Source organism: Cyprinodon tularosa, unplaced genomic scaffold (genome assembly GCF_016077235.1).
Source record: "Cyprinodon tularosa strain WSP-4 unplaced genomic scaffold, ASM1607723v1 ctg221, whole genome shotgun sequence".
NCBI classification, from domain to species: Eukaryota; Metazoa; Chordata; class Actinopteri; order Cyprinodontiformes; family Cyprinodontidae; genus Cyprinodon; species Cyprinodon tularosa.
Window position 1 is genome coordinate 105,917 of NW_024038824.1, and position 13,900 is coordinate 119,816.

The following is a 13,900-nucleotide window of genomic DNA, read 5'->3' on the forward strand; positions in this document are numbered from 1 at the left end:
TTTGAACTTTTCCCCTGACTCTAAGTGTGTTTCTGCATGTGGGTTAGACGCCTAGAACCCAACATGACAAAAACCCTCTTTCCACTGGCCGCCAGGATCCAGGACATGAATCTTGGCATAAACAGAACTACACAAACTAACAGAAAACAAATAATGATCTGGCCCTGAATGCCCAGGCTTAACAGAATATAAAACAAAGGAAACAGGTGAGAGGAATAAATGATAATTGCAGCAGGGAGGGGAAAACAACAGGTGAAAGAAATAACCAAATAAGGTTGAGCAAACAGGCCAGATCATGACATACAATGAAAGAATAAAACTGACGTATTATAACATGCATATAAATAAATACTTTAAAAAATAAGTAATTAATAAATAAAGTTGAAGAATATAATGGACAATCAATAAACAAGGTAATAATTACAAAGACAAATAAATAAATAAGCTAATTAAAAGAAATATAAATATTTATGTCTCACTGTGTAATTTTATTTCTCCCTACATACATTTGTTTATTGTATTTTTGGTTTTAATTAATTGTATGCTTATTTATTTATTGAAAATGTATATATTTCAGTGCTTATTTTTAAATATGGTAGAGCTGGTCCTCCATACTGGTGCATATTATCTAATTAACTTATTTTAAGAGTAAAAGACCTCATTCCATTGGCAAATCGTGTTATTTGCCTACTCAAATTAAGGGTAAATACACCTAATTTATGAAATTTAATATGTATTATAGGGCTGCTCAGTGGAGCAGTCGGTAGCACTGCTGCCTTGCAGCAAGAAGGTTCTTCAAACTTCTCAAAGAGATGAGGGCAACAGACTAACCATTACAGTGGCCATTACTATTTTAGTTTTAATTATACTGGTTAAAGTGTTAGTCCAAAATGGTTTATTGTTTGACTTTTTTCATGCAATCCCCCAAAATTGAAAAATTCTTTCTTTAGACAAAATGGTCGTTCTATCCTGAAGAAACCAGCAGTACACGGCTGAGGTGGAAATGTACAATAATTAAAATAAAAGGTATTTTATCAGTAAAATCTAATTGTTTTTTAAATCTACTTAATACAGCATCGCCTATTTTGTTGTAAACGGAAAAAGTAGTAACATTTAAAAGAGTGGGATTCAAATGTTCGTCTGTTTAAGTTGACCCCAACAATCTTAAGAAAAAATGCCAAATTTGTATTTAATATGGTTGTTTTTTCAAAGAAAGCCAAAGGAACAGAAAAGCACATAAAATCTTTTGATCTAAATCTAAAGGATTTAAAAAGTTAATGCCAATCTCTTCTGTGGAATAAAGAAACCTGAAGCAAGTTCAATTCACTTCATTCTCATTGGATTTGAACATGAACATAATTAATTCTGCAGAACAGATACATACTTTGTAGCTCCTGGAAAAAACTCAGTGTACTAATTTTTAAAAGTAAGAAAAACAGAATAGCAGAGAGATAAGAAACACAAACTCAAATCAACAATTAGAAAAAAAGACATAAAATCTATTTTGGTTTACAGATCTCTGCAGAGTTTCCTGTCCTGTTAACCCAAAGTCCAGCATGCAGCGGCTGAGTGAATGTGGTCTGGACTCTGTGGAGGAGAGTCATGGTTTCAGAGACGCTGTAGGACAGAATCCCTGCTGAGTGATTCAGGTACACTCCTATTCTGGAGGAAACAGGACCCGAGATGGAGGTCCAGATGTTGTTGTGACCAAACCTGTAACCATCTTGGGAAACATCTAATGCCCATGATATTTCATTCTCTCCAAACTTACATTCATTTCCACTTCCTACTCTGCTGATATTGTTGTATACGACTGCTACATGAACTTCTCCTTTCCACTCCACCTCCCAGTAATGACGTCTATTTAGACTCTCTCTACTCAGAACCTGCCACCAGTTGGTGAATCTTTCTGGGTGACTAGAATAAGACTGAGGTTTATTCATCACTGTTACCTTCCTGTTCCCCTCTGATAACAACAGGTATGTGTTTGCTGTGTTTGGATCCAGTGTAATTTCACATAAATATTTCAAAAATCCAGCTCTGTTTGTTGGTTCTGGATCTGAAACTAAAGTTTCCACCTCAGTGATTGTCCATGAGATGTTTGTCCATGTGTCTCCCAGAATGTCCTGCAGTTTATCTCTGAGCTCTGACACAGCTGCTGTCACATCCTCAAAGTGTCTCAGAGGACGGATATTGATGCTGGATGAGTGTGTAGACTCACTGAGTGCTGACAGTGAGGGGTAGCTGTGGAGAAACTGGTTGTGATCCTCTGTGTTTAAGAGCTGCTTCAGCTCAGCTTCTTTCTTCTTCAGCTCAGTGATCTCCTGCTCCAGCTTCTCCTGAAGCTCTTTGACTCGACTCACTTCAGTTTCCTGCTGGGATCTGATCTGCTGCTTCACATCAGAGCGTCTTTTCTGGATGAGACGGATCAGCTCAGTGAAGATCTTCTCACTGTCCTCCACTGTTTTATCAGCAGAGTGATTGATGGCCTCCACCTCCTGTTGAAGCAGCTTCACATCTTTCTCTCCATCTTGGATTCTATGCAGGATATTCCCTCGTCTCTCCTCCAGCTCTCTCTGCCTCTCAGTCCTTTCTGCTGCAGCTGAGACTGTGTCATGGCCTTTATGTTGTTCTACAGAGCAGAGATAACAGATACAATTCTGATCAGTACGGCAGAACATCTTCATCACCTCATCATGATCAGAGCAGATGTTCTCCTGGAGGTTCTTGGAGGGCTCCACCAGCTTGTGTTTTTTAAATGTAGCTGAATCATAATGAGGCTGAAGGTGTTTCTCACAGTAAGAGGCCAGACAGAATAAACAGGACTTGATGGCTTTCAGTTTTCTTCCAGTGCAGAAATCACAGGCCACATCTTCAGGTCCAGCAAAGCAGTGATCAGCAGGAGCAGCTTGGAGTCCAGTCTTCTTTAGCTGCTCCACTAAAACTGCTAACATGGTGTTCCTTTTCAAAATAGGCCTCTGTGTGAAGATCTCTCTGCACTGAGGGCAGCTGTGGATTCCTTTCTGATCCTCTTCATCCCAGTGTGCTTCAATGCATCTCATGCAGTAGCTGTGTCCACGGGGAATAGTCACTGGATCCTTCAGTAAATCCAGACAGATTGAACAGGAGAAGGTTTCTTGGTCCAGCTGATTCTGCTCCATTTCTTCTCTCAGTCACAGTGACCGAGTGAGTTTCACTTCCTGAAAACAGAAACAGGTTAGAGCTCTGATCACATGTAACGGCAGAGACGCTGCAGCCAATTAGCTTATACCTCCAGCGGGTGTTGGTTCTACCCAGATTACAAGTGTAGTTATCTGATTGGTTCTGATTGGACTCTGACCCCTAAATCCCACATTCCCTGTATCTGCGCTGCTCCACCCCGTTTAGGCTGAAATATGTTTTTTATATCAGTTTAAAAAATATATCCGCAAAATCTCTTATATTCAACAACAAAACATACTTAGTTAACCACACTGAGCAAAATAGCAATAAAAAATAATAAAAAAAATTAAAGAAAAGCTAACATTGACAAGGAACAATCACTATACTGAAAAAGATAAAGAATATAAGATATAAGGGGTAATTAGGAATGACATTTGGACAGAAAGCATACAGTCTTTTAGCATTGGTGGAAGACATTTTCTTAAAGGTACACTATGCAACCGGTGTTGATTTTCCAGGGAGGCTCCCCCCAGAGGGCGAAAGTAAAAGTGCACTGTCGTAAATATGCACAGCTGTTCTCCTGGTTTCTCCGTCAAGCCAGGCGCGGTTGTTTTGAGCTTAGCAGACAGGCGAACGCAACGAATGACTAATGCTGCGTTCACACCGCAGCTGGCGCGACAGAAGCAGCGAGTTTACATGCAAAGTCAATGGTTGACGCTCGTCAAGGCGCAGCAAAAGGTCCCGCGGTGCGTTTTGAGCAGCAGGCGCAGCGCGTCTGAGCAGCTGAAGCAGCGCGTCAGGCGCGTTTAATCATCTGACGCAGGGTGAGAGACACAGCGCTGATGATCACTCCTCTTAAACAGTTTATTGACGACTAAATTAACTTAAAATGCAGAAATCTGCCGGCAGAATATGCAGTTTGGATTATTTAGATGAAAAACACCTACCAGCTGCCGCGGTGAACCACGAGGAGGCGACCCGGCCAGAGGCTGCTGATGAAAGGATTGCTACTGTCGGCGCACCGCTGGTATGTGGGGGTCTGAGCGGCTCCGACAGAAAAAATATTGAAGGCAGGATAATAATCTGAATGAACTGACTGCACTGATTATGTTTTCAGGTGTATTTTCTCACTTAAACACATATTAAAACTACTTTATTCCCACTGATCACAGCAAATATAGCTGCAAGGCAGAGAAAGGATAGTGAAGCTCCGCCCAACGCGCCTCAGACACACTTTTGCACCGCGGAGCCAGAGCAGCAAAGCTGCTTCAGCCGTGCGTCAGAACTAACTGGTACAAGCAGCAAAAATGAAGCAGCAGACGCGATTTTGCTGCTTTTGCTGCGTGAACGTAGCATAACTGCACAAACTGCCACTGTGCTAGCAACGAGAATGCTTTTAACTGGGGGCGTGTAGCAGTTCTCGCCGTAAAGCAAGACTGACTCTCACGAGACTTCTGAGCCTGTGGGCGCGGGTCGGTGCTCCTGCAATTGCAAGTGCGGTATTTCCCCCACAGACCACCAGGGCGGCCGAGAATACCTTTGTTCAACCTGAAATGACTCATTTAATCATCCAAAACGATATGGAACACATTAATTAACTGAAAAATGTTGCATAGTGTGCCTTTAAAGTAAGTATATATATTTCATTTTTAAATTTCTTTATCTTTCCTTGAGAAAATTTATGTTTCAGGATTTAGAGAGTAGCCAGTTATGAACTGAGGACAAAAATGTTTGGGTTTTACTACAACAACAAAAATGCTCAGTTCATTCCTCTTCTTGCTCACATGGATGACATTTGTCTATGGTGAATTTAAATTTGAAGTATTTGTATTGGTTGGAAGGATAATTGTCATTTAAAGTTTTGAAATTATTCTCTTATATTTAGGTGGAATAACAAATGTAAGATTTTTTGGGTCTCGATGCACTGACATTTTTGGAGGATTCTCTAATAGGAAAAGTCTTTTAAATGGATTAGGAAGATATTTGTTGACACTTTTCTCAAAAATATGTTTTTGCATTTTTTTGTCTGTTACATTGATTCCTTCAATAAATGTATTTTTAGTTTAGGAACTGGAATAATACTGAGGCAACCTTGAACTTAATGAACTTGATCAATTTTTTTATTTTTACTGTAAACTGAACAAAGACAACACCCGTGATAATCCAGAGTGGAATAAAGGTGACAACCACCAGGAGGATAAACTTATAAAAGCAAATGTAATAATATAAACCTTAGTCAGTTAAATAACATGCTGCTGTCATTTTGCACATCTCTGATATTGCTGCCATTTTTAAATATCTATGACTGTAAAAATGTCCATAGCTGTATATTGGTTATTTACTCTCCAGGTGCACAGTTTTATATTGGTAAAACACTTTACAGTACAGCATTTTATTTTATTTTTTTATTTGAACTCTTCCCTATTATTTTATTCTTATACATTTTTCAATAATCATTTGCTGCTGTAAATTTGCCAAATGTTGGACTATAAAGAGATTTTCTGTTCTATTCTATTTAATTCTATTCTATTCTATAAAGGGGTAGAAAGATATAAGTAAATATAAACAATGTATGTAAAATCTCTTATATTTAACATTAAAAAAATCTTAGTAAAGCAAATTGTGCAAAATAGCAATAAAAAATAAAAATCCTATCAGATGTTTAGTCCCCACAAACAATGAGGCACTGCATAGCTCACAGAGTTGGACAAAAACACATTGTTACTTAAAATTTACTGTGTGGAACTCATGCTAAAGTGTGCATCTTCATATGTTCAAGCTTTATCATGGAGAGCTTCAAACATTTGCTACAATTATGTAACTTTTGTTTTTTGACTCTCCAAAATGTGATTGATTTCTTGAATTGTTATTTTCACTAGTCATATACAATTTCACATATTTTAAAGTATCGTTCAGGATAGAGTTTCAGGGCAGCAAATCAAGATATTACACATAAAAATCCTCTCTAGCAAAAATTACGAGTGTAAAGAGAGCCAACCAAGAAACTGCTTGATTTGTAACTAATGATTTGTCTGTATTTCTGGGTGTTGAAGCATAAATACATCAGACTTAAGAGACTCTGTGTGTTTACAGACTGATCTAACACATTTGTAGATCTTAGTACACATTTGTGAATCTGAATACAGATTTGTGAATTTTTCACAGATTTGCAAATCAATTAGACAGAAATTATTTTACACATTTTCAAATCCCACTGGCCACTGCATGCACACAAATCTATATACAGACAAACAACTCTCCACACACATTTGCAAATAATATTACAACAATATTGATGGCATAAAGGTGAGTTTCAAAGACTATTATCCGTAATTAATCACAGATATACGTCTGAAAGTGCACATGCGCAGAATAAGATAGCTAATGGGATGAATATGTAGATCATGTGTAGACAACTCCTTACCAACTCTTTGGGTTGTCCTCTAGTGTGTTGCTCCAGATAATTAAGACAATCTGCAGTATTTTTGTTTCTGCTTTCAATATTGTGTTCAAATGATTTCATTAAAGTTTTGTATTGAAGTGGATCTTGATCAAATATTGGGATTTCCGTTTTAGTTAAAGACGAAAGACTATGCTGTTGAATCAGTAAAGGAGTTAGTTCATTTTGTTTGCTCATGACAGATATGATGTTGCATTTTTCCTCTTGATTAGAAACTTCAGAAGTTACATATTAATTTGCATATGAATTTCTGATGTCTGACTTCTACATCAAAGGGTATGCAAAAATAGTGTGGGGTTGAGCAGCAACTCTACCGGCAGGTAAAAGAGTCTGTGAATCTGTAACAATATGATCCTAAAAGATATGCACTGTTTTTTTTTTTTTTGCACAAGATCATCAAACCTTGCATCTAACACCTTACTTTTCATTTGTCCTTTACAAAATAATCAGATATTATTAGATATCATCAGATATTTTTGATAATTAGCTCTTAAGGCTGGATCCTTTACCACCTCCCAACACATTAATTTTTGCAGCTGTAGCAGCTACATTTGTTTCCAGCTCCAGCTGCTTCCACTGTCTCCTTAGTTGTGCTTCATGTACCTCCAAAGCATGTTTATCTTTATCCATTTTTTGCTTTACAATGAGTGCAACAGCTTCAGCCATTATCTGTAATGATGATGACAGAATATATATATATATATATATATATATATATATATATATATATATATATATATATATATATATATATATATATATATATATATATATACATATATATATATATATATATATATATATATTACCATTCAAAAGTTTGGGGTCACATTGAAATGTCCTTATTTTTGAAGGAAAAGCACTGTACTTTTCAATGAAGATTGATTTATTCAAAGATCTGACCCACATGCTGAAAACCACTCAGAAGAACCAGGGGAAGGTTTAACAGGTTTATTGAAAACATGTAGAGATGGGTCCAGTGCTGCTAAGAACACTGGCGAACCGGGACTGAAAAGTGAAGCGTAAGTTTCCGTGTCAGTTCAGGCTCAGTGGGAAATTGTAACTGAAATGGTAACTGGACTCCCGTTTTCAGAAAAGGTGTCTTTCTCTGAATCCAGTCAGTGTGGGTTGTTCCAGTAATCGGTTTGCTCGTTGGAGGGCGGACAGGGTTTACCCAGGTTAGGGTGTTTCCTTGAGGAACGGAGGAGCTGACTGCCTTTGGTACTTGAATGGTTCTTGTGGAGATGAATCCCCTGCTCAGTGTGAAGCTCAAACAATCCCCTGGGGGAAAGTGGATCCAAACCTCCAGTTTGAATCCCCAGGTCAGTTTGAAGCTCAAGACAATCCTTCAGGGGGAGAAGGTCCAAAACATCCAGTTTGCAGGATGACTTCCTGCCAAGAGGCAAAGACAAAAAACAAAACAAGGTTAAGTCTCAGGTTGACAAAAACTCAGCTTGGCTAGAGTAACCAAAACTGTCAAACACTCTGGCGTCGAGGTAGTGGCAGTCAGCAGCTTAAAGCTACAGTGTGTAACTTTTAGCGACATCTAGCGGTCAGACTGCAGACTGCAGCAACATGAACATCTCCCCCCCACCGCTTCTCCCCCCCAACAGTACGGCGAGCGTTACGGGACAAAATGTCTTCCACGACGTCCGCATCACCTACCTTCTCAAGTGATGAGGTTTGTTTACATAGATAATTTTACAGATAGTATTTCATTAGTCTGTGTAGGGTATAGATTTCATGTAGACTTAAGATAATAAATATACCCGTTATTTTTTCAACATCGTTGTGACGTTTTGGCAATCTCGCAATCGCTAGTTTGTTGGCTCTGCGCTGCCGTAGCGCAAAGATGTCTGCCTCCATGGCTGCGAGACCCGCTCCTATGTAATTATAAATAACGAATTCTAAGGCAACGCAAATATTAAGGTTAAGAGGCCGAGCTCGTAGATGATGATAAATAACATAGTTATGTATAATATATTACATTTCTGACTGTATATCCTTGTAATTATTACACACTGTAGCTTTAAGAGTCCTCAGGTTATGAGGCAACCATCCGCAGGTGTATGAAAGGGCCAACGAGAACCAGGCGCCACCTGGTGGTGGAGGGAGAAAACACAAAAACACAACCCTGACAAACTGGATTCCTAACAAAGATAACTTTAAACTAGTCTTAACTTTAAAGAAATACACACTAGAGACTGACATTTTTTCGGGGATGGGAGTTTCTTAGACATACGAAACTGTTTCAGCTAAAAAGCAAGAGATTTTAAGTTTAAACAAATTAGTATTATACTGCAAGAAGCTTGAGAAAACATAATTTGCTCTTCTTTACTAGTAAAAAAAAATATTGGCTTCTCAGCGGACCATGTCTCCCAATTACAGGTTAGAATTAATATGTTTTTTTATTTTACAGACAGAATCAGCTTGCAGAGCTTCTAAATATCTTGAAATGTTGTTTCTGGCATCATCATATTGGTAAAGATGTTCATAAATATTTTTAAACAGAGCACAGAGGGGAGAGCTGCAGATTTAAAGGTGAAACAGATTTTACTGGGATACGCAACATTCAATAAAATATATCTCCAAGTTTACAAGAAAAAATACGCTATGCTATATTCAAAATTCAGCATATCACATTTTTTTCTGGATGGTATTGAAATTGTACTAATGGGATGCATGATTTATCAATTTTGGCATAGGAATCTGCTCTTATTTATTTATTTATTTTTCATGCATTGATGTTTTTGGGCCCTATATTTGTAATGCACTAAAAGGCATCACTCTAACATCTATAAATATAAATTTCAGTGTGTTGTGGTCTTGTGTTCTCAAAAATAGGAAAGCTCTCAATAAATATATGTTTGAGCTCATTTTTGGAAAATTCACCTAATAAAAGTGTAACTGTAAGTCCATTAGCTACCACCCGAGTGTCCCTAGCGACTTTCATCACAAAGTTACTCCCTTGCGGTGACGGTAGCCTGGACAGCAGCGGCACCATGCTGCCTGGTAAGGCAGGCGGGGGGAAACACAGTGAGGCAGGCGGATGGAAGCATACCGTCACCGGGTCAGGTTTGTTTGCTCTGTCCCTGGCTGGCTCCCAGGCCCCATCCGCCATGGTTCCCGGACCAGCCCCAAAGCTGATGAATGTTCGAGTGCCCGGTCAGGCCCAGTTAACCCCCCCAAAAAAAGCGTCCTCCTTTTTTGCATGGAGTTTGCATGTTATCCATGAGCATGCGTGGGTTTTCTCCGGGTACTCTGGCTTCCTCCCACATTCCAAAAACATGACTGTTAGCTTAATTGGATTCTCTAAATTATCCTTACAGGTGTGTAGGTGTGAGTGTATGAGTGAATGGTTGTTTGTAATGTGTGTCTCTGTGTTGCCCAGTGATGGACTGGTGAACTTTCCAGGGCCTCTCGCCTGTAGACAGCAGGAGATAGGCACCAGCACCCCCCATGACCCCAGCAGCGTGATGGAAAATGGACGGATGGATAAAAAAACAACAATTTGAAAAAGAAATGCAAATAGGTATAAAACATTTTCTGCTTACAAATCCAACTTAACAATTAATCAACTACATACCGCTAAGCTGTTCTTCTACTATATCAGTTGAAACACGGAAAATGTGTTTTTAAAGGGAATAAAACTTTTGTAATTAATCTAAAATTACTAGGAATAGCGCCACCTGTTGGAATGAAGGTGCGGTGTGGTTTTCATAGGATGATTTAAATGTCTTCAAGCTTTTCAAAGAGATGAGGATAACAGGCTGACCAATGCAGAGCCCATTACTATTTTAATATTAATCATACCGTTAAAGTGTTAGTCCAAAATGGTTGATTGCTTTTTTTCAAGCAATCCCCAAAATATAAAAGCTCTTTCTTCAGACAAAATGGTGAGTGTTCTATCCTGAATAGACCAGCAGTACACGGCACAAAGGGCTGGAGGTGGAAATGTACAATAATTAAACTGAAAGGTATTTTATCAGTAAAATCTAATAGTTTTTCAAAACTACTTAATACGACAACTTATTTTGTTGTAAAACAATTAGTAGTAACATTTAAACAAGCGGGATTCAAATTTTAGTCTGTTTAAACTGACACCAACAATCTTAAGAAAAAATGCCAAACTTCTCTTTAATATGAGAAGAAAGCCAAAGAAGCAGAACAGAACATCAAATCTTTTGATGTAAATCTAAAGAATTTAGAAGAAAAAAGCATCAGGTATAAGTTGATGTTAGTTCACTTTCCTTTTTTGAATAAAGGAACCAGAAGAAAGTTCAATTCATTTCATTCTCATTGGATTTGAACAGGAACATAATTTATTCTGCAGAGCAGTAAAAAATAAACTATAATATCCAAATTTATCAATACAAATATTAAAGTAGAATAATAAGAGCCCAGAGAAGTTTTTTATGTGGACAGATATTTCGGTGTCATATCAGAATGAAAGAAAACAAAGATGGATATAGCTCCTGGAACAAAGTCAGCGTACTAACTTCTGGAGAGGATGTTAAAAGAAATGAAGAAAGAAGAACATAATAAAAGAGAGATAAGAACCTCAAACTCAAATCAACAATCAGAAAAAAAAACAGAAAATCTATTTTGGTTTACAGATCTCTGCAGAGTTTCCTGTCCTGTTAACCCAAAGTCCAGCATGTAGCGGCTGAGTGAATGTGGTCTGGACTCTATGGAGGAGAGTCATGGATTCAGAGACGCTGTAGAAGGACAGAATACCTGCTGAGTGATCCAGGTACACTCCTATTCTGGAGGAAACTGGACCTGAGATGGAGGTCCAGATGTTGTTGTGACCAAATCTGTAACCATCTTGGGAAACATCTAATGCCCATGATTTTTCATTCCTTCCAAATTTACATTCATTTCCATTTCCTGCTCCGCTGATATTTTTGTATACGATGGCTACACGAACTCTTCCTTTCCTCTTCATCTCCCAGTAACAACGTCTATTTAGACTCTCTCTACTCAGAACCTGCCACCAGTCAGTGAATCTTTCTGGATGACTAGAATAAGACTGATGTTGTTGCATCACTGTTACCTTCCTGTTCCCCTTTGATAATAACAGTCGCGTGTTTGCTGTATTTGGATCCAGTGTAATTTCACATAAATATTTCAAAAATCCAGCTCTGCTTTTTGGTTCTGGATCTGAAAGTAAAGCATCCACATCAGTGATTGTCAGTGAGATGTTTGTCCATGTGTCTCTCATAATGTCCTGTAGTTTATCTCTGCGCTCTGACACAGCTGCTGTCACATCCTCAAAGTGTCTCAGAGGACGGATATTGATGCTGGATGAGTGTGTAGACTCACTGAGTGCTGACAGTGAGGGGTAGCTGTGGAGAAACTGGTTGTGATCCTCTGTGTTTAAGAGCTGCTTCAGCTCAGCTTCTTTCTTCTTCAGCTCAGTGATCTCCTGCTCCAGCTTCTCCTGAAGCTCTTTGACTCGACTCACTTCAGTTTCCTGCTGGGATCTGATCTGCTGCTTCACATCAGAGCTTCTTTTCTGGATGAGACGGATCAGCTCAGTGAAGATCTTCTTATTGTCCTCCACTGTTTTATCAGCAGAGTGATTGATGGCCTCCACCTCCTGTTGAAGCAGCTTCACATCTTTCTCTCTGTCCTGGATTCTCTGATGGATTTTTCCTTGTCTCTCCTCCAGCTCTCTCTGCCTCTCAGTCATTTCTGCTGCAGCTGACACTGTGTCGTGGTTTTTATGTTGTTCTACAGAGCAGAGATAACAGATACACTTCTGATCAGTGCGACAGAACATCTTCATCACCTCATCATGATCAGAGCAGATGTTCTTCTGGAGGTTCTTTGACGGTTTCCCCAGCTTGTGTTTCTTCAGTGGAGCCACATGATAATAAGGCTGAAGGTGTTTCTCACAATAAGAGGCCAGACAGACAAAACAGGACTTGATGGCTTTTAGTTTTCTTCCAGTGCAGAAATCACAGGCCACATCTTCAGGTCTAGCAAAGCAGTGATCAGCAGGAGCAGCTTGGAGTCCAGTCTTCTTCAGCTGCTCCACTAAAGCTGCTAACATGGTGTTCCTTTTCAAAATAGGCCTCTGTCTGAAGATCTCTCTGCACTGAGGACAGCTGTAGTTTCCTTTCTGATCCTTTTCATCCCAGTGTCTTTTAATACATCTTATACAGTAGCTGTGTCCACAGGGAATAGTCGCTGGATCCTTCAGTAAATCCAGACAAATTGAACAGGAGAAGGTTTCTTGATCCAGCTGATTCTGCTCCATTTCTCCTCTCAGTCACAGTGACCGAGTGAGTTTCATTTCCAGAAAACAGTAACAGGTTTGAGCTCTGATCACATGTAAGGGCAGAGATGCTGCAGACAATTAGCTTTTACCTTCAGCAGGCGCTGGTTCCACCCACATTACAAGTGTATTTATCTGATTGGTTCTAACCTATTTTTTTTGTTGACTCTGACCTCGAAATACCACATTCCCCATATCTGCGCCGCTCCACCCTCTTAAGGCGGAAATATTCAAGCTTTGCGAGCTGTGTGAAGCTGTCACCCCACTCACATCAAAAACTCTGCAAATAGACTGAATGGTTAGTGATACGTTATGTCATTTGTGCTACTATTTTTGAAGAGATATTAAAGATCATTTTTTAGGTCATCCAGAGGTCACCATCCCCCCATTAAACTCTGAATTGTACCAAAGCGGCCAAGTTTTTCAGTTCTTTGTTAGAGCAGATTGGTGCCATTAAAACTGACATTTGTGGTGCTTTAGTTTTGATTAACGATGTAACCAACCCCCATTAACCTTTTAGTGGAATCAAAGTGGTCTATTAGAAGTTCATTTCCGGTTCTCGTGGCCATCTTTAATGACTTTCCAGCTGACGTAAACATAAACAACAATGGACAGTGATAAGAGCAGTACCCGGTAGGGATGGGAATCGAAAACCGGTTCCTGTTCAGAACCGGTTCCGTATTTTCCGATTCCATGGCATCGTTTGGCAGCTCGCTGAACGATTCTTTTTTCGATTCCCGCAGCACCACAGCCTAAAGCGCCGGCTCTGGGGAGCACGACTTACGTCACGTTTTTTACACAAGTTACGCATTTTCGATTCCCGCAGCACCAGAGCCTAGAGCGCCGGCTCTGGGGAGCACGACTTACGTCACGTTTTTTACGCAAGTTACGCATTTTCGATTCCCGCAGCACCAGAGCCTAGAGCGCCGGCTCTGGGGAGCACGACTTACGTCACGTTTTTTTTACGTAAGTTACGCAAGTTACGCAAGTTGGAA

At 39.3% G+C, this 13,900-nt stretch overlaps 2 protein-coding genes across 2 annotated transcripts; both read right to left on the bottom strand.

Moving 5' to 3' along the window:
- Positions 1–1,484: 1,484 nt before the first annotated feature.
- On the bottom strand, positions 1,485–3,188 carry LOC119784204 (tripartite motif-containing protein 16-like). Its single transcript, XM_038286152.1, has one exon. The coding sequence runs from the start codon at positions 3,159–3,161 to the stop codon at positions 1,500–1,502; it is 1,662 nt and encodes a 553-aa protein (XP_038142080.1). The 5' UTR covers positions 3,162–3,188; the 3' UTR covers positions 1,485–1,499.
- An 8,019-nt stretch (positions 3,189–11,207) lies between these two features.
- Positions 11,208–12,915, bottom strand: LOC119784211 (tripartite motif-containing protein 16-like). Its single transcript, XM_038286156.1, has one exon. The coding sequence runs from the start codon at positions 12,885–12,887 to the stop codon at positions 11,223–11,225; it is 1,665 nt and encodes a 554-aa protein (XP_038142084.1). The 5' UTR covers positions 12,888–12,915; the 3' UTR covers positions 11,208–11,222.
- Positions 12,916–13,900: the final 985 nt, after the last annotated feature.